This window comes from Ailuropoda melanoleuca, chromosome 1 (assembly GCF_002007445.2).
Source record: "Ailuropoda melanoleuca isolate Jingjing chromosome 1, ASM200744v2, whole genome shotgun sequence".
NCBI lineage: Eukaryota > Metazoa > Chordata > Mammalia > Carnivora > Ursidae > Ailuropoda > Ailuropoda melanoleuca.
This window is the reverse complement of record NC_048218.1, coordinates 177965267-177990727: the sequence shown is the minus strand read 5'-3', so window position 1 is coordinate 177990727 and position 25461 is coordinate 177965267. Positions and strand designations below refer to the sequence as shown.

Genomic DNA, 25461 nt, shown 5'->3' with positions numbered 1-25461 from the left:
AGCTTCCCAGATTTAGTTGAAGCAATGAATGTTCAGGTGATACTGTTCAGGCCAACGAGAAGGAAATAGAAGCTGCTATGTAAGGCTTCTTGGAACACTTGTTACTAAAGAGGGCTGATTTAGCTGGCTCACACTTGTTTGTATTTTGCCATCCCCTTCTTTCTGCCTGGAACATGGACATTACGTCTGAAGAAGGGGCAGCCACCTTGTGACCATGAAGACAAAGGTTACACAGGGGCAGAGCAGGAGGCTAAAAGAAACGCTGGTCTTTTGCGTCATCCTTGAGCAGACGTATCAGCCCAATCTGGACTGTGTGTCTGAGGAGTCCATGTTTCATGAGAAAAATAAATCTGTATTTCTAAATAGAGCAGCTGATAAACTCCATAGAAAACTAGACAGTATTTTAGTGGAAATATTCAAAATTCACATGGCTAAAACAACAGATATACTTAATTCACAAAAGTTATATACCAATAAATCATACAGAAAGTATAGTTCCTTGATGACTTTTGAAAAATCCTCACATCTCATTTGTAATCCTGTACATTTCCAATATAGTTTTGTAGAGTAGACTTTTTTTTTTAAGATTTTATTTTTATTTATTTGACAGAAATAGAGACAGCCAGCGAGAGAGGGAACACAAGCAGGGGGAGTGGGAGAGGAAGAAGCAGGCTCGTAGTGGAGGAGCCTGATGTGGGGCTCGATCCCAGAACGCCGGGATCACGCCCTGAGCCGAAGGCAGTCGCTTAACCGCTGTGCCACCCAGGCGCCCCATCTAAACAGACTTCTTACTTCCAGTTCCCTAGTAAAAGTATCATTGATATTTAGTGGGGTTAGAAGCATGACTAGTACAGAATAATGAAGCAGTATATCTTACTCAAAAGAAACAGACTGAATAGCAGGGGGGAAAGAGATTATTGTAAGCAAAATATTACACGTATATAAAATTAATAAACCAGAAGATAAAATCAGGAAAGAAAATATTTAAGAAAAGATAAAAGGAGAAAGAATTAATGGTTATTGTTAAATAAATATATTACATGTTATCTACATAGGAAAAGGAATCAGTTGAAGTATTATTCATAAACAGACTGCCTAACTAGAGCAAAGACAAGATCTATTAACAACGTGAGAGGGGGTGGGTAATGTGACTTCAATCATGTAACTGAATCTTTATAACTAATATATGTGGGATAATAAAAGTATGATATGGGTTCTGGAAATACACATGGGTGAGGCATTATTTCTCTCTGAAGAGTCAGAGAAGACTTAAGAGAATAGGGCCTTAACATTTGTGTAGGAGTTTGGCAACTGATAACGGGGTGGGTGGGAATAACATTCTAAACAGAGGGAGAAATAAGAACAAAAGCAAGTAGGTGTCAATGTTCTTTTAGGTCATGGTGCCCTGGAAAGTGCCTGGTATAGAAGAAACAACCTATAAACATTTGTGAATGAATGAATAAATAAATACATAGCATGTTCAGTAAGCAGTAAGGATTAAGGGATGGTTGTAACGTATCAGGTATATGATGATGTGTATAGCCATGCTGAGAGGCTGAAGAAAAAGGCAACTTTCATATTAGGGAAGAGGAATATGACCCAATCAGATGAGAAGGGTTTATACCTGGAGACGGTAGAACACAATTAAGAAAAGTTGATAAAAACATTGGATAAGAGTGGGGAGAGATATATAATTTCAGTTGAAAACAACTTGATCTGGGTGGAGATGCCCCAGTGAGCAACTGCAAAAACACATCTGGAGCCTTGGAGAAAGGAGGAACTTTATTATAGACTACCCCTGGTCAATGGACACCACACATCTACACAAAATGTACTATGTGCCAGATACTGGAACTGTGAGGATGAGTGAGACTGTCCCGGCCTCAAGGAACGTAGAGCAATTATGCTTCAGTGTGGTACATACAAGAATAGGAGTAGGTATATGACACAGAAGTAATGTATAAAAAGGAATAATTAATTCTATTTGTGTGTGTGTGGCAGGAGAAGGTATCAGAAGACACTTCACATAGTAGCTGACGATGGGAATTTCAAAACTACCCAGAAGTTTTCTGGGTGAAGGTGGAGAAGTGCATATTGAGAAAAGAAAGGAAGTGTCAGCTTTGTGCAGCCATAAAGCAATGTCAGAGAAACTGCTGCTCATTTAACATGTAAAAAGTGTGTGGTGGACAATGAGATCAGCATGCCAGGGCCATTGCAGCAGACAGCTGTCTTGGAAGCCACTAGCCTTTTCCTTAAGGTTTCTAACATGGAAAGGGAGGACAACTGGGCATGGTGGATCTGTACTGAGGACTTTAGAAAGCAGATATTATTTTTTTATTTTTATTTTTTAGATTTATTTATTTATTTATTATTTATTTATTTTGAGAGAGAGTGTGTGTGCAAGTGAGTGGGGGGGAGGGGCAGAGAGAAGGGGAGGATCTCAAGCAGACTCCACACTGAGTAGGGCTTGCTATCACCACTCTGAGATCATAACCTGAGCCAAAATCAAGAGTCTGAAGCTTAACCGACTGAGCCACCCGGATGCCCCCAGATGTTATTTTTTTTTTAAATCAAAGATAAGAAGAGAGTGAGTTCATCAGGGATGATTTTACTGACTGACAGTACCGATGAGAACTGACTGAAAGTAAAAATAAAATTCTGACAATATTGTTGGAAATGATCCTGGAAAGAATAAACAGAGAGAGATGTCTCAGGAAACCTACTCAGGGGCCTTTTTAATGAGCTCAGATTTAAAGATAGATATATATATATATATAAATAAAACAAGGAAACAAAGAAAAACAAAACACAGGACAGAGATTCAAAGAGTGCTAAACCTGGCAGGAGCATGAAGCATGGTTCGTTCAGCTTTTTCATCGTGTAGGTTGGGAAACAGAGGCCCAGAGGGGAAAAATGACACAGTACGTAAATAAGAGAATTCACATTCAGTACTTTTTTATTACAGGGACCCACTGTTGCAGAAGAGTAGTTCAGGGTTCCTGCATATACTACTTTGTAGATCAGCTGCATTAGCATCTTCTGGAGAGTCTAAAATATTTTGATTTTCCAAAATGCCATCCTCCCCAAAATTTTATGCAATGGTCTGGGGTGGACCCTAGATTCTCCATTTTTAAAAGGTTTTCAAGTAATTTCTTGGATTTGGAAACCACTGGTCTAAATGGAGTCTAAGACTGTGTAGAAGACTAGGGGTGATTACTGGTTAAGGGAAGTACGTTCTCCTGTAATAAAAGAGAAAACTTGCAAAGATGCCCTACTTTTTGAGAAACTAAATCTTTAATCATATTTGAATCACCAATTAGTATGTTTTAAATGTCTGTCACATGCTTGGTTCTATGGGAAGAAAGGTGGAATACGAAGAGAATGATTTTATTATCTTTGTGGAGTTTTTGTTTGTTTGTTTTGTTTTTACAAAGATACTCCATTGAAGAATTTACTAGAGTTTTTCTGTAAGACAACAGATTTTCCTCATGTCAGCACATCATAATGCTCAGTGTGTTCCTTGGTTTGTCACTTGAGAACGTGCAGTAGCACTCGCAGTAGAAGATATCAAGGTGGCAGCTTTTATAGCAGTGCAAGTGTTAGCAATAGAAGTGTAAGAATTTATATACTGTGCAAAGGAATTTTCTGTCTATATTGTGTTATGAAAATGCTTACCTACTAGGTACCACCTGTTCTATGTCTATACTGACAAAACGATAAAAATCGCCACAAACAACAAAGCCTTTTAAAAAATATAACCACCAAATACCTTTAGGTAAGCTGGATGTTATTCGGCTGTGAACTGAATGTAAACAGCTCTCATTTCAGGGCTAAAACATCAACTCAGAATGCCTGGGTCAAACACCCAACAACCCATGGTCATTAACATAAAGCTTCTACTCCTCTACTGAACTTCCAAGAGGGTTTTTCATCCCCAGGACACTGCCTTCCTGCATGCCCTTAAAAACATTCCAGGCAACTTTTACTCTGAAAGAGCATTCCAGGTCATTTATTAATGTCACTGAGATTTAAAATCAAGGAGGAGGAAATGTTAATATTGAGAGCCTTTCTCAATTTTTCACATAAAATATCAAGAAGTAAGGTAGGGCAACTTATTTGTTCATTCTCGATTCTTCCTCACATATGCTAGAGTGCAAGATCCAGTAGAATGGATTATTAAAAGTTCACAGATGTTGAGGACTGGCCTGATTATTCTGAGATGACCAAGTTCCAAAGTTCCAGGCATTATACTTCCGCAATTTGTCAGGCCATGAAACTGAATCTAGCATGCTGGGAGGAGGCTAATGTAGTTTTTATTTATTTATTTTTTTTAAAGATTTTATTTATTTATTCGACAGAGATAGGGACAGCCAGAGAGAGGGAACACAAGCAGGGGGAGTGGGAGAGGAAGAAGCAGGCTCATAGTGGAGGAGCCCAATGTGGGGCTCGATCCCAGAACGCTGGGATCACGCCCTGAGCCGAAGGCAGACGCTTAACCGCCGTGCCACCCAGGCGCCCTGATGTAGTTTTTAGATCACTGACTTCTCACATACATAAACTAACTCCTCCAATCCCACAGATTCTTCTTATGAATGTAGCTTTGTTGTTCTCTACCTGTTCTCATTGATGTAGGACAGCCTGTGATGTTAAAAAAAAAAAAAAAGTTTCTTCTTAAAAAAAATGATATTAGTCAAGAGGTAAACTTTATTGAAAGCTGAAAGCTGTTAACTTATACTACACTTGGGAGGTGACAATGGTAGCTTGATTCAGAGTAAGAATAGTATTTGGAAGGAAGCCTGCATAGATCGTGCCATATTTTTGAACTGGGAATTTCTTGAATTGAGGGTTCATGAGGATCTCAGGATGCATACCTTGTGAATGTCAAGGGTCTACTATAATTAGTTCTCATGAGTGGTTTCTTCCTTATCTAATCAGAGAACATAATTTTCATCTTAAAAAATCTACTACACTATAGCAATTTATTAATATTTATTAAGTGCCTTTGGGAAAAGTAACTTAGTGCCCAACCATAATTTAACTTAAAATGTGTTAGATTCTTATAATGAGCTTATATGATTTTCATATTAAGGTAGGGTGACTTAAATATTTTTGAAAGAATAATTCGTTATACTTCTGTTTGATCATTTCAAATGCTTTGCTTCCAAATTCAGCGTTATTTAAATAATCATAATCAGCACAACTTGAGATCTCCATGAAAAACTGGCCATTTAATATAACTATCCTAAGCAATTCTAGTTTGAATATTCATCTCTCAGTGAGTTTTCTGGAATATCTGACAAAAGGATTTAAGGAATAACAGCAACCATTCTGATGGTGACTTTTAAAGAGCCGCCTATAAATGTTACCAGTAACAGGAGCATGTTAGCACTAAATGAAATGCCCCAAGGTTCTAAGTAGCTGAGATATTCAAGAGCAGAGTTACTTTCATACTAAAACTACAACTTAAAAAAGCAAGATGGAAACTTCTCTTGGGGCAAGATAAGAACTAAATATCAGATACTGGATTGTAAGAAGAAGCAAACTTTTCCTATTTTATTGATAAGATGATATGCTAGAATATCTTTTATGTTCAAGATAGAATTAAGTAATTACAGGTATTTAAAGTTACTCTTTTCTCAATCTGTGACTGAAGGGATACGGATTAAGCAAAATGGACAAGATTACATGATGAGAGAAAAGAACAGATAAAGGAAGAAAGAGTACAGTAGGAAAGTTGAAGGTAGTAGAGAAATTTTAAGAAAACCAACTGGAAAGGTAGAATGCAGGATGATAGAAACATATGAATAAAATCCACTGAGGACACACAAGGAATCTTAAATGTAAGTGAATTTCAAAATAATTTCACTTTTTGTCTTTAATCATGTACTCACACTATTCACTTTGTCATTCAATTTAGCTTGTACAACACCTCCAAACATCTTAAAATAAAATTCACAGCCTAAGTCTTAAATCCTATGGAGAGCTCCCTTAACAATATTAATGTTCTATTTCTTTCTTCCTCTCACTTTAGTTAAGATAGAGAAGTCAAGGGAATATGTTCTTAGAATCCTAATGGATTACACAATGAAATACATGCTTGGGTAGGTAAGAAAAGGGAAAATTTAACCTCCTAGAAAGCAGTTTTCTTCCAGATTGAATTTATGGGAATTCAGTATTAGATATGCAATATACATTTACTTATACAATTAGAGACACAGCAATCTGAGAAATAGAAGTATATTTACTAATTCTCCATTTTCCAGTTAACATTCACATTAAAGTTTTTTTTCCCCATTCATTATTGATCACTTTAGTACTGCAGATCCTAAGAGTTACTGGTGAATGACAAAGATTTAAGAGGGGGACTAAAAATCACCGATGTTGCAATTCAACATTGTATGTATGAAAATGCTCATCCTCATGAACATTGCTTGTTACGGTTTACAAGCTCCACCTTTTAAAAACTGTTCTGCTCCTTGACCTTCCTTGATATATTAAATGCTAATCTGGTTCTTCTTTTCCTGTCTTTTTTTTTTTTTCTTTCCTTTCTCTGCTTCTTTTCCTTTTTGCTCTAAAAAAATGTGGATGTTACTGAGCTCCTCTTGGTAAATCATCTTTCCCAGATATCTTCTCCACTCTCATGAATTCATCTTTCACTTCTGGATTATTTCACAAATATTTATCTCTGGCTATAACCTCTCAGTCAAGTTCTAATTTTCTAAATGTTTGCTACTTCAACTTGCTTTTCTTGCCATTACCTCAAACTCAAAAAGTCTAAGGCTCAATCCATCATATGCCTATTTAAATAAATTTTTAAAAAGTTTATCCTTATTCTAGATCCCTTGCAATTCCCCTCCCCCAAAACATCCTCCAAATGCTCCATTGTTGGCCAGGTCTTCACAAAACACTGCTTTGATCATATCACATGCTTATCAAAAACCTTTAAGGTTCCTGCTACCTAAACCATGTAGTACATACTCGTTAGCTTGGCATTTAGGGTTCATAGCATCTATACAAGTATTTATTGAGCTCTATTTATTCACCAGGCATCATTAGGCACTGGAGATGAGCAGGATGATCATGGTCCCTGCTGACAAAGAGCTCACAGTCTAGTAGGAAAGGCAAACATTAAAATGTAAGCTTATATGTGGCAAGTCTGAAATATGGATACTTTGGGGACCTCTAGAACGGAGAGATACTTGAGTAGTACCTAAAACTCTCACTGTTGTTTTCTTATAAATTAGGCATATGTAGTGAATAGTGAAAATTCTGGCCAAAGAAAAGGAACCATATTATAGAATATTTATAACCTTGGATTAAATATCAATTTGCTGGAGCTGATCACAATGGGAATTATTTATTAACTCATTATAAGTGCAAGGATTTACGCTAGTGCTTTATATAATATTTATATATAATATTTTTTGTAGTCTTCATAATAATCTTGCAAGATGGGTATCCTTATTTCCTTTTTAGAGATGAGGTAACAGCCTCCAAGAGATAGACTCCAAGGACTCTACCCTAAGTCCTACTAATTAATTAAAGGCAAGGTAGGCTTCAGACTCAAAACACATGTTCTTTCTCCTACCTGCCATGATTAGATCATACACAAGTTTTCCACACAAGGACACTTAGCAATGATGGACTAGACATCCTAGAGCCTCCTCCACAGGGTGTCAGCCTTGAGCAGCTGGCCACAGGTGGTAACACCACAGTATTTTGAGAAGATTTTGTTCTGCAACATTCTTGTAAAACGGCCTATTTCATGTTGCCTTTTAAGAAATGTTCTCTACTGTAATGGGAAAATCAGGACTACACAAGGCATAATCAGTCCTTGTGAACAGTTTTTAAGTTAAACTCTTTTAAAATCTATGATTTATGATATAAAAACAATGTATTAGAATTACTGCTTAACTTTTTGATACACAGGAAATATAAATAACAAAAAAACTTAAAAAAATCTTATTAAATTTTCTGCATCAGTTTACATTGCCCTACTCAAATCATACTGCAAATTTCTTTATTATGTTACTTTCAGTATTTCAAACAAAATGTGTTTTAGCTTCTCTCTAATTCTTAAATACTAGAAATCTGAAATTATGTTGAAGAGAACATATTCAATATTATTTTTTACCACTGCATGCATGAACTTTTATAATTTCCTAAACATATTTATCAATGTCTAATTCTGTACCTACAGTTAGAAATTTCTCCCAGAATATATAATTCATTAATTATATTTTATACTTTATTCTTGATTTTTTCCCAGAATTTGAAATTTTAGAAGTGCTGATCAGTTTATTGCAGAATTTGTTTTGTCTGCAGATGTCAGTTTTAGCATTTTGAACTGAAGAAGTAGAGAAAGGTAGAAATTCGCTAAATTGCACAACATATTTTAATGTAGATTATTAAAGTAAATACATAGGTAAAATAATTCTTCGTGTAGCTTATATTTCTCCTAAAATTAATTTATTAAACTAGTTCAAGGCATTAAACAGAACAAAGTTTCCTCAGATATTGTACAAAATGATACTTGCACAGTGGTTTCCATGTATATGAGATTTAATACCTTGATTCCAAAACATTATTTTTGGCTATGGTATGTTAATAAAAAAGTGCTTTGTAACTATAAGAAACAAACAAACATACTCCTTAACTCATAAATTAATACCCAGCAAGATACAGCTATTCCTGAAAAATTAAGATGCCTATAACTTACTTCAAAAAAAAATAAATCTGTAAGCACAGATTATAATATTTTGCTGATCAGTCAGTCCAATGTCTTTATTTTAAAAATGTTGAGTGGCTTCCTTAAACTTATGTAACTAGTTTGTGGCAGAGTCAGAATAAGACCCCTAAGTTTAATTCACTTTTGCTTTTTATTCTTCCAATCTTCAACTATTTAACACAGTTATTTAAAAAAATGTTTAATTACTTACTGGAAAAGATAACCTTATATTAGATTTTAACCTACAATGAAGGAAGTGATTACAATACTAATACTAATATTCATCTAAGATAGCAAAGCAATGTCATTTACCTTAAATTTACGTCTCTGCTCTGCACAGCTGTTGAAGAACCACAAGTCTGTCTCATGGCTGTAAATGTAACAAGAACAATAATGCGACCAATTTTCATACCTAAACTAAATTAAGTAGATTTGTCATAGGCTAGAAAACTGATAATGTATTTTACAAAAAAGATTAAAGATTTACAGTTTCTTGAAGTGTGCATGTGTGCATATGCATATGCAAATGTATGTCTTTGTGTGCGTGTGCATGCATGTTTTTAAAAAGAGTAAAAAAATCTACTCTTTTTAAACTGGAAATTAGTTTCATGAAATTGAAAGCATTACTTATTCTCTTTGGCTAACTTTTCTTTTTATGGACTACTATGGGTATACCAAGTCTATGAATTGCCAGGAGTAGATATTAATAAATATCACAAATCAAGATAAAAGGTTATCTTCAGGTGTTATGTATGTTTTCTGGGGTACATAGTAAGAATGTAAAGAAGAAACATCTGGTAATGCTTAGGTTGCTATCAGCTCCTATTTGCATCACAATCTTTATATATTATTCATCAATATGTCATTAATCAATGTACCTACTGATTGGACCTATTCAACTGGTGTTTTATGTAATGAATGGGAAATGTAAACATGTTTCAAATATATATATTCAGATACCTGTACATGAAAGTGAAATTACTACACAATCCGTACTCAAGCTTGTCAGATGTGATTTTTTTCTTTCCATTTTGTATTAGATAGGCTAATATCTATGCCATCTATAGCACAAAACCCTGAAAAAATGTAAATGAAAAAGTAGTAGTAGATAAATACTAGTCTTCTAGAAATAGACTCTCTATCATGTCACACTTCAAATCTGGCTACCACTTCTCAACATTTAAAAGAAATCAGTTGAGTGTAACAAGATTGTTCTTGTGACTTGAGCCATTAAAACAGATTTTTAAAAAAATCTGTATTTTTTCAAACTTTATAAAACAGTTCTCCATCAAAACTATATTTTAAAATGAAAAACACATATGCTCCTTTGGTCCTCTAAAAATGTGTTATGCCTGATAAAACACAAACCACCATGATCTATGATCAGCACCAAATACCTAGCCTTTGCAAGTGCAGATTTTGAAACATGTTCAATTATCTTTAGGAATTTTAAGACATAATCTACACCAACTCTATTTTGAAAGATTGGTTAAACTCTTATTTAAGCAGAAAAAGAACAAGACTGTGGAAAAAAACTAAAGTTTTAAAGTGTTAAACTTATATTAAATGGTTAAAATTTTTAACAAAAATATTCAGCCCTTTAACATAAGTGGTAATAGTGCAACTCACATTAAATAGCATTTGCAGATGCAAGGATAAGCATTACCTAATACCCTCATTTAACAACATATGTAAACTAGTATAAAATGCTTTTAGGTTTTCAACACAATAGCAGTATGTTTACAGTTGCTAAACTCACCAAATACTATGAAATACTAAAACTTTAGGCTCACATTAATAGCAGTATATATTTTGGTGAACAGATAAGTCTTCATTCATTATTTCTAAATTCTCATTCATAAAAACCAACTGTTCATTTCTATGATGTTTTGGCATTAGACTGGACTGAAATACAAAATAATTTTAAAAATGCTAGTTTTACATAGAGATATACTCATATCAATATGCATCATAAAATACTAAATATAAGTGACACAAGAAAAGTCTTTGTAGTAATGGTTAGCATCTGAAATAGTTAAAAGGTATTTAAATTACTTTCAATCACCCTTACACAATAAAATAACAAAATTGAGGACTTCTGCTCAATATTTTATTTATACAACATCTGGTACATAAGCAACAATTTCTGATTTTAGAGTCACTAACATCCCTACATTATATGTGTATGTTTTCTAAGAAATATTATGTATATTTTAGTTAAACAAAGTATCAAATCTTGCCTTCCAATACAACAATAACAAAAAAAGAAAGAAAGAAAGAAAGAAAGAAAGAAAGAAAGAAAGAAAGAAAGAAAGAAAAAGAAAAAAAGAAAGAAAGAAAAAAACTAAAGCCCAGCCATTCTTTCCAGAGATGTCCTGGTAACCAGCAATAAAGAAACTTCTACTGGACTTAGCTTTGGGTCAGAAGGAACAACTACTTGGCCTATTTTGTCAACAGACAGGCTAAAACAGAATTAGGACAATATGTATGTAGTGTTTTTCCAATAGTCAAAACAATAAACTCCTACCTTTGGCTTATGCTGCCAGCATCTAACCCTCCTCTGTTATGCCAACAACAGTGCAAAATTCCCACTCAGAAGCCACAGTGAAGGAAACATTTCATTTGCTATCTTCTGTGACTTCTATGTAAATTTTTCTCTGTCATGCAAATGTATGGAGAGGCTGTCTTGGAATAAGACAGTTCGATGGAAAGACACCAATCACTGGCATTACTTGGGGAGAGATGATGGTGAGGAAGTTGTGTCGCCATAAAATTACTGATTAGTTCAAACAAAAGAGTGTGACATTTATTAAAAAAAATAAAATGAATCTTAAACTCAGGCTGATTCAATACAACATTTGCCTCATGGCAGACATTTGAACTTTAGACTGTTGGAACACATCCCCTCTCCACAAGTCCTCCTTTTTCCCATCCTCCTCCTGCAAACGGGTTTGTTCCCAAGAATATATATTCTCATCTCGAATTTGTCTAGGGACCAAAAATTTAATCCAGTTTTTACATAATAAGTAGTTTGTGGATTGTGTAGAACAGTAGCCTGTAATTCTCTGTCATACATCCTAAGCTTCAGGACGCCACCATATAAGACTTAGTTACTAACATCTGGGAGTACACCTGAAAATAAAAATATACAGCTAGGCCATTAAAAAAAAAAAATCCAAGATTATTTTGGTAAAATAAAGCAACAAGAAAGATGCTTACTTTTTTTTTTCAAACTAAGCTTACCTTATTAGACATATACATAGCCCACGATCAGGAAAAAGCATTGCTTATCTTTCAACAGAGCTGATAAACATTTTGAGAGATGTTTTATGAAACCTCAGATTCTACCTTCCAAACATTTAATAATTACACCCTAAAAATGTTTCTTCCTCCCAAACAGTGTCCTATGTACTCTGGGTAAGATTATATAAAACAATGGTTATATTATATAACAAAAAGTTACTTTAAAGGACATACATACTATCAGTTTCACAGGACAAACATAGTGAGTAAGGACAACAAACTCCAGAATGTGTTTTTATAACTGTAGCAACAGCAATAACTCCTTGGCAAACTCAAACAGTTTTTTTGGCAACCCTGGAGGTTTTCTGCATTTGTCACTTGGATACAACTGCGAGGGTTGTCTAAGACTGCTTTGTCTCCTTCCATACCATCTTACTATGGTTTTGCTTTTAAGGAAGAAATTTCACATTTTACTTTAACTTATTTGTGAATAAAATTCCGTTAAAATCCCACAAGGGAGTTTTATACAAAACTTCTTACGCTTACATATACCAAATGTGGTTTCTATATAATTTTTGTAATAAGTGACCTTGTAGACTTTTGAAATCTATGGGAATAGAAATTTTGTTTTCCTTTCAAGAAGATAAAATGAGCTCTCTTTTTGAATTAAAATTACTGACATATGCAAATGAAAAAATTTTCTGAATGTATACAACTTGTTCTGCACATTTGTTATCATTATGAACATCTTTTAAAATAAGATCCCAAGGACAAGATGCTTTACTAACCTGCAGTGGTCTCTGTTTATCACTGCTCTTAGGAGATTTCAATCCACTTGTTTGCTGCTGTAAGAGAAGTTGTCTTGCTGCTTGGAGAGCCTAGAAGTAAAAAAGGGGCAATATCTAAATACTTTGCTGAAAGGTAAATTGATTATCAATAACTGATTATATCTTGGTTAACAGTAAAAGGCTTCAATGTATGAGAACCCCTTTTCCCATCCTCCTTTCTAGAAAGAATTATTAAAGATCTTCTAATGTGAAATAAAAATTCCACATATCACACATATACAACTTTACTTAAAGTCATAGAGATCCATGTAATCCTGCAGGAAATAAAGTTAATTTGTTTAAAGTGCTTAAAGAGGAAAAAATCATAAACTGCATCAATAACCTCATTTCCACAAGGAACTTGTCTTTGAGTGTTCAACTAAAATGCCCACTCCCTTTTAAATTATCATTCAATTTGCATTTTCATATTACAATTTTGAAGCAAAAGCAGTAGACTTCAAGTGTTACCGGAAGCTGTAATTAAATTTGACAAATCAACATCAGATTATCTTGAAAGTGAATTAATAAGGATTTTCACTAAAGATTAAAAACACTTTTTTTGTACTTACAATTCAAGGGGAAACCTCTCCTTTGACAAAATAAAGTGCAGTTTTAATGCCAAATAAAATTGAGTGGTTTTCATTTGCATTCTTAGCAAAATCAGAGAACAAAGAAATTACCACTCAACCAATCAGGTTTGTTTCTATGTGTGACAGAATACCAATCAAAATAGAAGATGTTTTCATTTATTTTTATGTTTTTTTCCCCCATTCAGGAAAATAAAACTTAACATAAGGAATTAATGTAAGCATTTCTTTTACAGGAGGAGAGACAGTTTGGTGAGTGTATTATATAAACTTATATAAAAACGAGTGCCATAAAAAATACATATTGAGATGTTTTAAAAGTAGCAGTGTAAATTGAGGGGAAAAAAAAACTTTTGAAGAGCCTCTATTTTGCAAACTCGTTTTTTTCTCCCAATAACTGCGTTCAATGTACACTAATGATGAAATTTTTCAACACATATGACTAAAATAAATCATTGCCCTACACTGTTATTCAGTGTTTTAGACTACGAGGTAAATTCTACATGATGGGAGAAATATCTTAGATCAATATTCTACTCTAATAATTGAGATTCCAAGCTGATAAAAAGTACAATTTTGATTGGAATCAATGATCTGGTTTTTAAGAGAGTTTCTAGTATCCATGACAACAGTTGCTTTGACAAGATGTGCATATGGCATTACACTGCCAGCTGGTGTGAACAATGTTTGAACTACTGCATTGAGATGCTGAGCAAACAGAAAAAGTTGCCACGTCTTAACCCTCAGGGAAGGCAGTCATCCCCTGATCAATTATGAAAAGACAGAGAGAGGGCTGCTACAGTCTGGCTCCAAGCAAGTTTTCTGAGAAGGCAGGCAGACATAGAAACCAAAGTAAACAAACTGAAGGCACTAGCACCATCCCCTAACAACACTGATTTGTCTTCCCGGAGCAGGATCTGGCATAGTTTGTAAAGCACACTTTTTACATTTGGAAACACTCACTCATAGCAATCTTTTGTTTTTTCAGTTTTTCAAGGAATTACAACCTAAATGTTTCTAAGGATGGCACATTCCAGTGAACTCAAGAAATTTTATTATCAAGTTCACGGTGAAAAAAAAAGACCAAATAAAAAATTCCACAAATACTTTATTAACACAAAACTTAGCTTAAAATACACTTAATATTCTAAATAATACAACTCTCCTTTTTTAATCGTAACCTATGAAAAAAACTCCAAATGACATTTTTTCAAGTGGAAATTACGATAGTGTGACTTAGGCTGTGTTGTGTCTATGTGAAACTCTCAAAAAAAAATCTGTCAACTATTTTCGCCTTTGATGCCAAAATCCACACAACTTTGCCTAATCTTTCCATAAGATTGTTTTTTTCCTTTGAGTTCACTAGTTTATTTCAGTATACATGTACTCTTAGGTAGTTTATATTTAATTCTGTAGCCATTTATTATTCTTAGAGGATTCTAATGAACACAGTTCTGAAACCTGAAATCATGAATGGCTGGGACTAAAAGCAATCTTAGGAATCATCTTCTGATGCCCTCGGTTTAGCAAATGAGAATAATGAGGCCTAGAGTAATCAAGTGTTTTGTTCAAGGTCTCCTGCTTCCAGGCCAGAGTGCATTATTCCAGTGGGCCATACTGTCTGTGTCCCATCAAAGAAACCATTAGATAGCAATGAGTAAAACTCTAGTTAAGGAGAACATACGGCACCATGATGAATTATTTTCACCTGTAAAGAGAGAATATTCATTTATCAAAACCTAAAAAAAAACCTACAACATAATCTTTTTATGTTTGAATTTGTAAGTGTTTGAATGGAACAACTACCACTGAATATATATTGTTTTTATGGCTAAGTGTTCTGATGTCCTTGACTTGGGTTTCACCATATACTCTAACAATACCTGATGGAACTCTGAACTCTTCTAACATTCTGATCATTTGACCAGTTATTGCAAATAAACTGAAGAATTCTAGAGCTAGACATAAACCCTACAGACTGTTTAGCCTAGCCTGCATGTTCTGCAGACAAGTGACTGAAGGACCAATACAACAATAACTTGATTAAAGTCCAAAGCAGTAGCACAGTTTGGTCAAAATTTCAGGCTCTTGTCTCCCAAGCCTACAGTCCTATTCATTTTATCACCTTGCATGATGTTCATTTGCCTCAGCCCAAACAAGTAACCCAATGGAATACATAACATCCACTGGCTATAGAAAGACACTGGAAAATTAGATCTATTAGAATTGCAGCTCACGAAAATTTCACTGGACAAAAGCATACATGTACACTGTTTTTAAAGGAGTAATAATTATAATGGAATACCACCAATGGCCAGATAAACTTTTAAAGTACCTTGGTTTCCGTACACATTTAGAGTTATCTTTAAAATAGTCCAGGATCATCTTTTAATACAAATTCCTGTGAAAAAGGACCACTATCTCCACATTCTTTTAATAGCAGTAGAGACTGCTAGAGTAAACATTAAGAGGTGGGAGAACAAAAAACAACTCTAAGAGATCAGAATGATTTAAAACTCATAAGTAGGAATCTTTGGCAGTTTGCATTCTCACTGCAGGCATCGCATGACATTTTTATTTCCAGTATTCTGGATATCATTTTAGGACTGAATTTCAATAAACAATTGCTCAGAGACATTTAGTTCATCTTTGTAATTTATTACTGTAGCGAAGCAAAAGATGAAAGATTAGGAGATAAAATACTTTCATCAATATAAGGTGTTAGGTGTCAAATTACATAAAATATTAATTTGAAAATCACTTGCCCACTTAAATTGGTAAATAGAAAAGATAAATTCCAGGGCCAGGCATTAAGTTCTATGAGATGTTTAGGTATTTATATGATCACCCACCCTCTGCAAAAACAAAAACAAACCTTAGAACAAAAGGCAAAAGATGTTTACAAAATCTCCTTTAATAGACTGAATGTGATTCTAGTGAACAACAAGAAAGAGGTTTCTAAGGCAGCCAACCCTATCTAGTTTCCAAAAACACATTTGTTTTGAATTAAGAGTGCACTTTACTTAATGAAGTTATCTAATTTTAGTAAAGCTAAAAAAAATTAAGGTAGGACATTTTAAAAATTGGAATCAGATTAAATTAAAATATCTTGAAAAGATGAATAAAAACCTTTCTAATAGATTAAAGATACACTTTTCGTTAGGCTGCAGAGGTGTGGGAATGCGTAAGTTTTTCAGAATTCAGTGTATCTTGCTCTAAAATATGCTCTGCATTTTATGTTAACTGGAATTTAAATAAAAACTTAAAAAATATTTATTGAAAACACCATTCCCAATAGTACTGTTTAATTTCAAATAAATTAAAATTCTGTAAGAAAAACAAAGTTCAAGCATATCACCCTTCCACAACAGTAATAATTCTATGCTACCTGTGAATCTCATATGCAGAGAGTAACTCTAGTGAGGAGGTCATTATGAGAATTAAGAGTAAAAAAGCTTTGTAACCTGTCAGATCAATACTGTTTTCTTCTTAAGAACACTGAAAACTTTCACCAGGAGTAAAATTGTTTGAGAATAGCTTAGAAACACCCAGTGAAACCAAAAATGTTGAGTATTCTAAGGTTTATAAATAACTTCTTTTTTTTTTCAAAGTAAATATATGTATATTTTGGGAGAAAACAGACATCACTCATATCTCTCCCCATAAAAATAGGAATGCTTAACCTATCAGCCTGTTGCATTTGAGACATTAAAATGAAAAATGACATCTACACCCATTAATATCTTCAATGTATAAACAGCACAGCATGACACATTCTTGAGAGCTGAAGGCTACAAAATCTCTCTGAAACATAAATAACAAAGCACTCAGAAGCATATTTGATGTTGATATTCATCTCTGAGAAAAACACTGCTGCCTAGGCTTCTTATGAAAATAGATGCAGCCCAAATGGATCTCCTGTAATTGGTTTCAGATAGCGAGGTCAGAAGAAATATGATACAAGAAACGATTATGTGGAACAGGCAAAACAAGAATGTTTACACAGGCACTCCCTAGTTATACTGACAAGGGGTGTATACTTTGCAGATAACCAGAACCAAAAAATAAAAAATAAAAAAAATTTAAAAAAAAATTGCCAGCAGGACATTCAAAAATTTGCTCCTCATACTCACGTTTTAACCTTTAACATGTGATGTCTTTAACACGTTACTTTGAATACTGAACGTAAAATAAGTTTTCAAACAGAATTTCATTGTCTAATTATTTTCAGAAGTGTGGTTGATAAAAAGCATATTTGGATCCTTCCACGAAGGATATGAATTCCTATTCTGTTTGGCCTTGCCTTGCAATATGTTCCCACTAAAGAGAATATACTGATAAATGTAATCTGAAGTCTCATAATGCTATTTAATAGAAGAAAATTAATCATCTAATTGTCATATCCTATTTTCAAACAGCAATCTATCAGAGTGAAATTATGCATCTGTAGCTATTGACCTTTCATTGTATCATGGCTGATCCATAATTAGACTAAGTTTGTTTTGGAAAAAAGCTAATTGCTAAAAAATATTTTTTACAATAATTGTTATTTTTGTTTTACAGTATATCTTACATAAAGTTAAAGAATAAATGTGTAGATATATTGTGTTCATAGCATGGACTACTAGGGGAGTCAAACTGAGGAATTAATTAGAAAGCATCCTATTTACCAATCAACTGTCAGGCTGTTTTGGCTTGGCATTCATGATGTAGATTCAAAGGAGAGGCAATTGAGGTATTGAATATGTGATGGAATGGATTCTTAAGTCATTCTCAGAAGTTCTAACAAAATTGTCCAGGTTCAGATCCAAACCCAATATTCAGTTTCTTTCAGGATGGCTCCAAACTCCCAGATAAGCTCAGAAACCCTTTTGTAAAATAAGCCTGTGAATTAATGGTAACTAATGGCTAAGACAGGTTTTGTTTTTTCAGGTCTAGAATCCTATACTCAGTTTAATGGGATGAACACATTCTCTTCCTTAGAGCTGGCATTCCACAGGCTACAGTAAGTAATACTAAGCAGCCTGGTATTCATGTTTCTATTTTCTTTATTATTCTGCTGCTAATAATAATGAATTGCTAATGCAACCCATAAAGGACATTAATATAATCAATAGAAATACTAAATAGAATTCTGTTCACAAATTAAGGAATTCTGTCCAACTTCAAAAGTCCCAAGTATGAAAGGTAAAGAGGAATTGGAACTAATTTTATTAAAATTATTAAAATTAAGATTTTACAATATTTCTTTATTATGGTACATGTTCCAGGAGCTACAATGGTTTATGTGCAGTCTTTCAGTCTTTTCTCTTTCTGCTATAAAATATTTTATTATTTTTCCAAACATACTTTGGATTTACTTTTTATTTCTCACATACCTACAGTTGCTTTTTTTCCTCATTATAAGGCCAATGCCATCTTTAGTTTGGATATGGACTAAAGACCTATCACTGCTACACTCTTATAATGTCAACTGGCACACTAGATATTAATTGAAAATAAATGCTACTAAATTATAGTATAATATCTGAAAGTAAACTATTATTTGAATCCTGGATTTCCTCTTCAATTTAATAATAAAATTGCAAAAGAGGTAGAATTTGGAAAAGTATTTGCAAGAAAAAATACATCAAAAATTACTTGTCATTAAAATTTTTTTTGCAAGTATGTTCCATGTACCAAGCAAAGAACTAACCATTGCACACTTGTGGAGGTAGGAGGTGGGTGATATGACGTTGTTTTTACCTTCAAAGAGTTTTGTGTCTAATAAGAAACATTTGGTTTAAAGTCAAAAAAGTTCATAAAAATGTTTTAAAAACATCTCAGGGGTTCATAAACTGAAGACATTATTTTCAGTTGGGAAGCTCAGATAAATTTTTATGGGGATGCAAAAAATGGGACGAACTTATATGACAAATAGTTCATCTTGTAAAGGTGACAGGAGATGGCCACACCAAGCAGTGGCAAAGAATATGTGGGATCATACACAGTGAAAAGAAAATAACTAATCTTGGATAAAGCATGTGCTTAGCTCAGGAGCTAGTTAAACATCATGGGAAGGAGTGTTGGAGCTAATTAATGGACATAACTAAACACTCAATGGAAAAAAAGTCTTCATATTACTTAGAAGGTAAAGGCAGATGTTGCTAAATCTGCAAATGATGAGATAAGTCTGACCCCACGACAATACTGAAGTCCTGTTGTGAAGGACAGATAAGAAGTGATGGAGAGAGTGAGGAATGATAAAGATGTGAGGTAGAAAGAGCAGCTAAAAGGTACATGCAACTGTCCAAATATGACATAATAAGAACTACTTTAATTAAAACTGAGAATCACAAGAGATCCTGTCAAAGTGGAATGGCAGGACTTAGTAAACTCGCACAGAGTAAAGGCTTCTAGGAAGGGGTAAATAATGACTTCAAAATTTTAAGTCAAGGGTAACTAGAAGAATAGCTATTCCACTGCTGGAAAGGGGGTGGGCAGCTTTGATAAGAAAACACAGGCTTTGGGGCGCCTGGGTGGCACAGCGGTTAAAGCGTCTGCCTTCGGCTCAGGGCGTGATCCCGGCGTTATCGGATCGAGCCCCACATCAGGCTCCTCCGCTATGAGCCTGCTTCTTCCTCTCCCACTCCCCCTGCTTGTGTTCCCTCTCTCGCTGGCTGTCTCTATCTCTGTCAAATAAATAAATAAATAAATCTAAAAATAAATAAATAAATAAAATCTTAAAAAAAAAAGAAAACACAGGCTTTGGAGAGAAGATGATGCTGTTTACCTGATGGCAGGATAACCAGAAGATTTCTTTAGTATATAACAATAACACAGAGCTCTAGGTTCAGAGTGAGTGGGCTGAAAACAGTTTCCCCAAAGTAAAGATTAGACAGCATTTAAAACAAAGGGAAACTATTAGATTGCTGGTAAAGAGTAAAGAGGGGGAAGACCCAGACTTAGGGAACATCTACATTTTGTTTAGAGGTGAGCTAGCAAAAAGGAAGACAATGCACAGTAAAAAGTTGAAAGACTTCTGTAAAATGTTGAACAAGGCATAAGAATGTGACTCAGCGATTCCACTCCTAGGTATATACCCAAGAGAAATGAAGACATATGTCCACACAAACAGTTGAAAATGAATGTTCACAGCAGTTTTATTCTTAACAACCAAAAGGTGGAAACAACCCACATGTCCATCAACTGATGAATGGATAAACAAAATGTGGTCTATCCATATAATGGAATATTACTCAGCCATAAAAGGGACGAACCTCAAGAACATTATGCTAAGTGAAAGAAGTCAGTCACAAAGACCACATATTGTATGAATCATTTATGTGAAATTCTCAGAATAGGCAAAACTGTAGAGACAGAATTGATTAGTGGTTGCAAGGGGCTAGAGGGAGGAGATAAAACACAGTGACTGCTAATGAGTATGGGGTTTCTTTTTAGGGGGGTGTGAAAATATTCAGGAATCAGATAGTGGTAATGGTTGCACAACCTTGTGAATATAATAAAATCCACTGGTTTATAAATTACATCTCATTAAAACTTATATATTTAAATAAAAGAATTATGATGTTAATTATATCTCAATAAGGCTGGGAAAAACAGAAAAGAGCAAAAAAAAAAAATTAAAAAGGAATTGTGAAGGGAGAAGATGAATGGGTTCTCAAATCCCAAAACTCAAAGAGGCTAAGGATTAATGAAAGTTCTTGTTGATTTGATAATTTGCATGTGACCTATCGGACAGCAGTTCCCATAGAGGACTGAAGTAGAAATTAGGCTGCAGAGAATGACAGGGGAAAACCATGGCCATGAGTGCAAATAATTCTTTTGATAAGTTCTACGAAGACCAAAATAAAAGTGAATTATAGTTTGAGAGGTTGTGTGTGTTTGTGTGTTTTAAAGACAGTTTACTAGTAAGCTAAGAGGGAGCAACAGAAGTTTTAAGAGGTAAGAGAACTGAGAAAGTCACTGGAGGGGATGTCAAGGGCTAAATCAAGGAGCAGGAGGTAACAGCCTGTGAGGAGAAGAAACACATCTTCCTCCAAGACAGGTTGAAGAGAAGGGAGGACAGGCAACTTTGCCAGGCAGAGGTAGGAAGAAGAAAGAGTTCACACTGAATAGTCTCAATTAATTCAGACAATAAGAAAGTGCAGTTATCTACAGAGAATGAGAGAAAGATTGGAATTGCTGAGGAAACAAAACTGAGAAAGCTCTTCTCTCGTTGCTCTGAGAAATACAGCTAGTAGAGTAAAAACTGGCATTTGAAATGTTGTTAGAGTAGGAAATGTACTTCCACAGACACTGATGACATACAGCTATACGGAGGTCTTCTGAAATGTTGCCTCCATAACTAAATAAAGAACTACTTACCTTTCACGGCTCTAATTTGGGATCGTCACTACTCAGTCTTTTTAACTTTTAACGTGGCCAAGGGGCCCGGCAACTCCAATTATATCGAGTATAAGCTGAAGAGTCACTTACAATATGTGCTATGTTATTGTGCATTCTGAGGACTGGCTGTCCTTAGTTTTTAAAAGACAGCAAAATAAAATATATCCTCGACGCTGTTAGTACGGGCACGGTTGACTATATAAAAGCTTCTCTTTGCAACTAGGAGAGAAAATATGATGATATGCTACTGACTAGATTTCAGAAGACATTCTTTTGCCTTTTATTAGTTGATGAACTTGGACTACCTAATCACACTGAGCATTCATTTTCTTGTCTACTAGATGCAGTTCATAATGTTTACCTTTACTTGTAGGTGATTTGTGAAATCAGAGGGGATAATGTATTTGAAAATATTTTAAAAGCTGAAGTATAACGTAATATTATTTCAAGTGAAGACTTTTGAAATTATGTAATTCCTCCAGTGGATATCAGTTGTTCTATGTGTAAGTACTGGTCAATTGAGACCGACTACTGATTTTTAGCTTTATAAAGATTGTTAAATAGGTATGTGCATTTTAACTAATAGGCCTGGCATATAGTAATTCCTGAAAGTTTACCTCAATATTTAGTTCTCCTATTCAGCAGAAAAATGTCCCATTGGGTAGGAAAAATATCTTAACAGTTTCATGTCCTATCATATTTTGCAAAGTTGCATTTTAATCTCTGCTGAGGCTGAAAGGATTTTTACCTTTACCAATAAACTGGTGAGCTACACTCCTCTCCTCTCCCGGGTCCACATCACCGCTGCTATGGGATCACCTGTCCTCAAGGACCTTTTAATATGGGAGAAAAGATAAAATGTATTCAATATAACCACACTGCAATGCAGAAATGTGCTGCATGCCATTAAAAGGTATAAAAAGTGGTCATGGGGGTTCAGCAAAGACAAAAAGGGAAAACAAGAATTAATGCTTGGTCAGTGCTCATTATCTGCCAGCTATCATTCTAAATCCTCACACATACTATCTCACTTCATCCTTGAAACACTCTCCTTTATTACAGAAGTGTAAACCGAAGCTCAGAGTAGTTGGGTTATATGTTCAAGCTGTTTCACACACCCTTGAAATGGTGTCAGAGATCTGAACGACTCTCTGGCTAACTTTGAAGCTAATGCCCTTTCCACAAGGGGTAGTGAGGAAGAGTACATCATTAAAGAGATTTTTATTTGATAAAAAACATAAGTAAAAAAAAAAAAAACTGGGCATAAGGAGGACAAAACGAATTCTGAGTTGTTAACAACATTGCTAGTTATATCAACTAGAACAACAAAGAATTCCAAGATCCCATTCATGTTGTTTTTCTTTTTCCTTATTCTTCATGAGGAGAACTAGACATACAAGCTTACATACTAAAGGCAATTCGCTATCTTTAAAAGACTGTGTTTTTGAAGTCATTAAACACTTGATTCATGATGGCGGTCACAAACAAAAAACCAATATTAAGGATAAAAACATTTTAATAATCATCTTCTATCACAACCAGACACAAAACAATATCATCTGCTAACAGGCATTAAATAATCTGTACTATATTCTGTTGGGTTTAGAAGTAGGGTTGCCAGCTAAAATAGAGGATGCCCAGTTATGTTTGAAATTATTTGCATTTTTACTTGCTAAATTTGGCAATCCTAGTCACAAAAGTCTTTCAGAATATGTTGCCAAGACACGGGGATTTTTTTTAATACTGAGTTTTTCATTTAAAGGTATATTTTTTTTAAAGGGGGGGGGCAGGCAGAGGTAGAAGGAGAGAGAGAATGTTAAAACAGTCTTAAGCAGGCTCCGTGCTGGGTGTGGGACTCTATCTCAGGACCCTGAGATCATGAACTGAACTAAAATCAAGAGTCAGAGTCTTGACTGAGCCACCCAGGCGCCCCTAAAGGTAAATTCTATTCATTTCATCAGTGGAAATCTTTTTTCAGTCCCAGTGAGTAAATGATGTCATCTTAGCCATATTTTATAGGTGAGTCAGGGAATGACTTGGGGGCTTTGGGCTGCTTTCCTGTGAGAAGGAATGTCCATGTGGCTACAAATGCAGAGTGAAAGGAGGAGGTAGACCATTCCAAAGGAAAAGTAAGTACACCAGCTTTTGGAAAAGCAGACCAAGAAAAGCAGAGGGAAAGTTTCTTTTAGAGTTCGTCATCTAGCTTCCTGCAATTGAGACACAGATGAGAAAATGCAAAACTCTGGCTCTCTATTCACCCTCCCTTCAGCAAGGATGAGGATCAGTAGCCAGGAACCCTGAGGCAAAGATTATGCCCCTGCTTGGCACTGAGGGGAGGAAATGCTGCGGCAGATCTAAAGGAAAGAGCCTTGAGGCAGAGAGGCTCTGCCTACTTAACCCAGAAGCTAACTAGGCCAGTCCCAGAGGAGGAAGAGATAGTGAGAGCAAAACCGTTTGAGAACGAGAGGCCTTGATTAGTTCAGGTGCAGCCGTAGTGGGTTGAGAACCACTGAAGGAAAGCCCTTAAAACAGAAATTAGAGTGTTCTTAGAAACAAAATGACAGAGTGGCCAAAGAGGCCTCAGAAATTCCGTTCTAATCCCAGCACCCTTCTGGGTTTCTAAATGACCTCATCCCCCTCAGTGATGAGCTCTGAATACATTCCTTCTTCCTAAGCAGTTTACAATTTACTAGTCTTCAGGGCAATCTAAAGAGCAAAACACAAAACTCAAAAGAGAAGAAATGCTAGTCATTGACAACCAACTGCTGATTAAGCACTGCATTATTCAAAACATACTGATCGAATGAATGAAAAAAGGAATACATTTATAGTAAGATCATAGAATTTTGTGTTTTTAGGCTATGTTATTCACAGTGTAAATTAAGCAGCACATATATGCCTGCGTAATATAGTTTGAAGCAAATTCCCCAAGATTAGATTTTAGAGATCTCGGACAAACTCTCCTTAGAGAACAAGCCAGGGCATTTCCATTTTGTGTTCCAGCTATCACAGAGTTTAGGTTAGATTATCCTCAGCATATGAAGTGTCAAACTGGAGTAATTAAGTATAAGGCACATACAAGTGTACTTTGAAAAAAATAAAATGTAAACTAATGGTAGTCATAGGCATCAGTTTAATACATCAGTAACTATGCTTCTATGTAATTTTTATGGAGTCTTCTGGGCTTTTGCCCTAAGAATCTTAAGTTATGAGTTTTTACAATGTAACTCTATCAAAAAAGTTAAAATATTTTTCTGATTTAAAAGTCATTTCTTATAATTATCTGTAATACGACTCTTAGAAAATATGTATATAAATAAAAAATGATAATAGGCCACTTAGAAAATAGTGTCCCTGGGGAGAAATCAACGGTTTAAGAAGTAGAAGATAGGAGGGCCCAGAAAGGTTTTTTGTTTTTGGGAAATGTCTTGAGAAGAAACGAAGTTCCTAGAGGTGACTATCCCTCTACTATTTCGTTTTCACTCTGTAGCTTATTTCCTTTACCACATGAGACCTAAGACTAGGAAGGTTGGGAGAAAAAAAAAAGTTTCTCCCTTCCTTGTCAGTTCTTCTACCAAACATCGGTTGATGGCCCACTTATTTATTTAATTTTCCCCCCTACAAAATGCTTTATTGTTTCCATTTGGTCCATGGCTTGGGAGAGGACTCCAGGGTGGTTAAAAAGCTG

At 34.8% G+C, this 25461-nt stretch overlaps 1 protein-coding gene across 12 annotated transcripts in view; it reads right to left on the bottom strand.

Moving 5' to 3' along the window:
- FOXP2 (forkhead box P2) overlaps positions 1 to 25461 on the bottom strand; it is a 552780-nt gene that overhangs the window by 141069 nt on the left and 386250 nt on the right. For 11 of the 12 annotated variants that reach the window (XM_034670891.1, XM_034670886.1, XM_019802209.2 and 8 more), the window contains one exon: positions 12760 to 12849. In XM_034670891.1, the coding sequence (XP_034526782.1) occupies positions 12760 to 12849 (90 nt within the window). Of the gene's footprint in view, positions 1 to 9040; positions 9099 to 12759; positions 12850 to 25461 lie in introns of those variants that run through there. The other variant, XM_034670929.1, reaches the window with a different exon arrangement.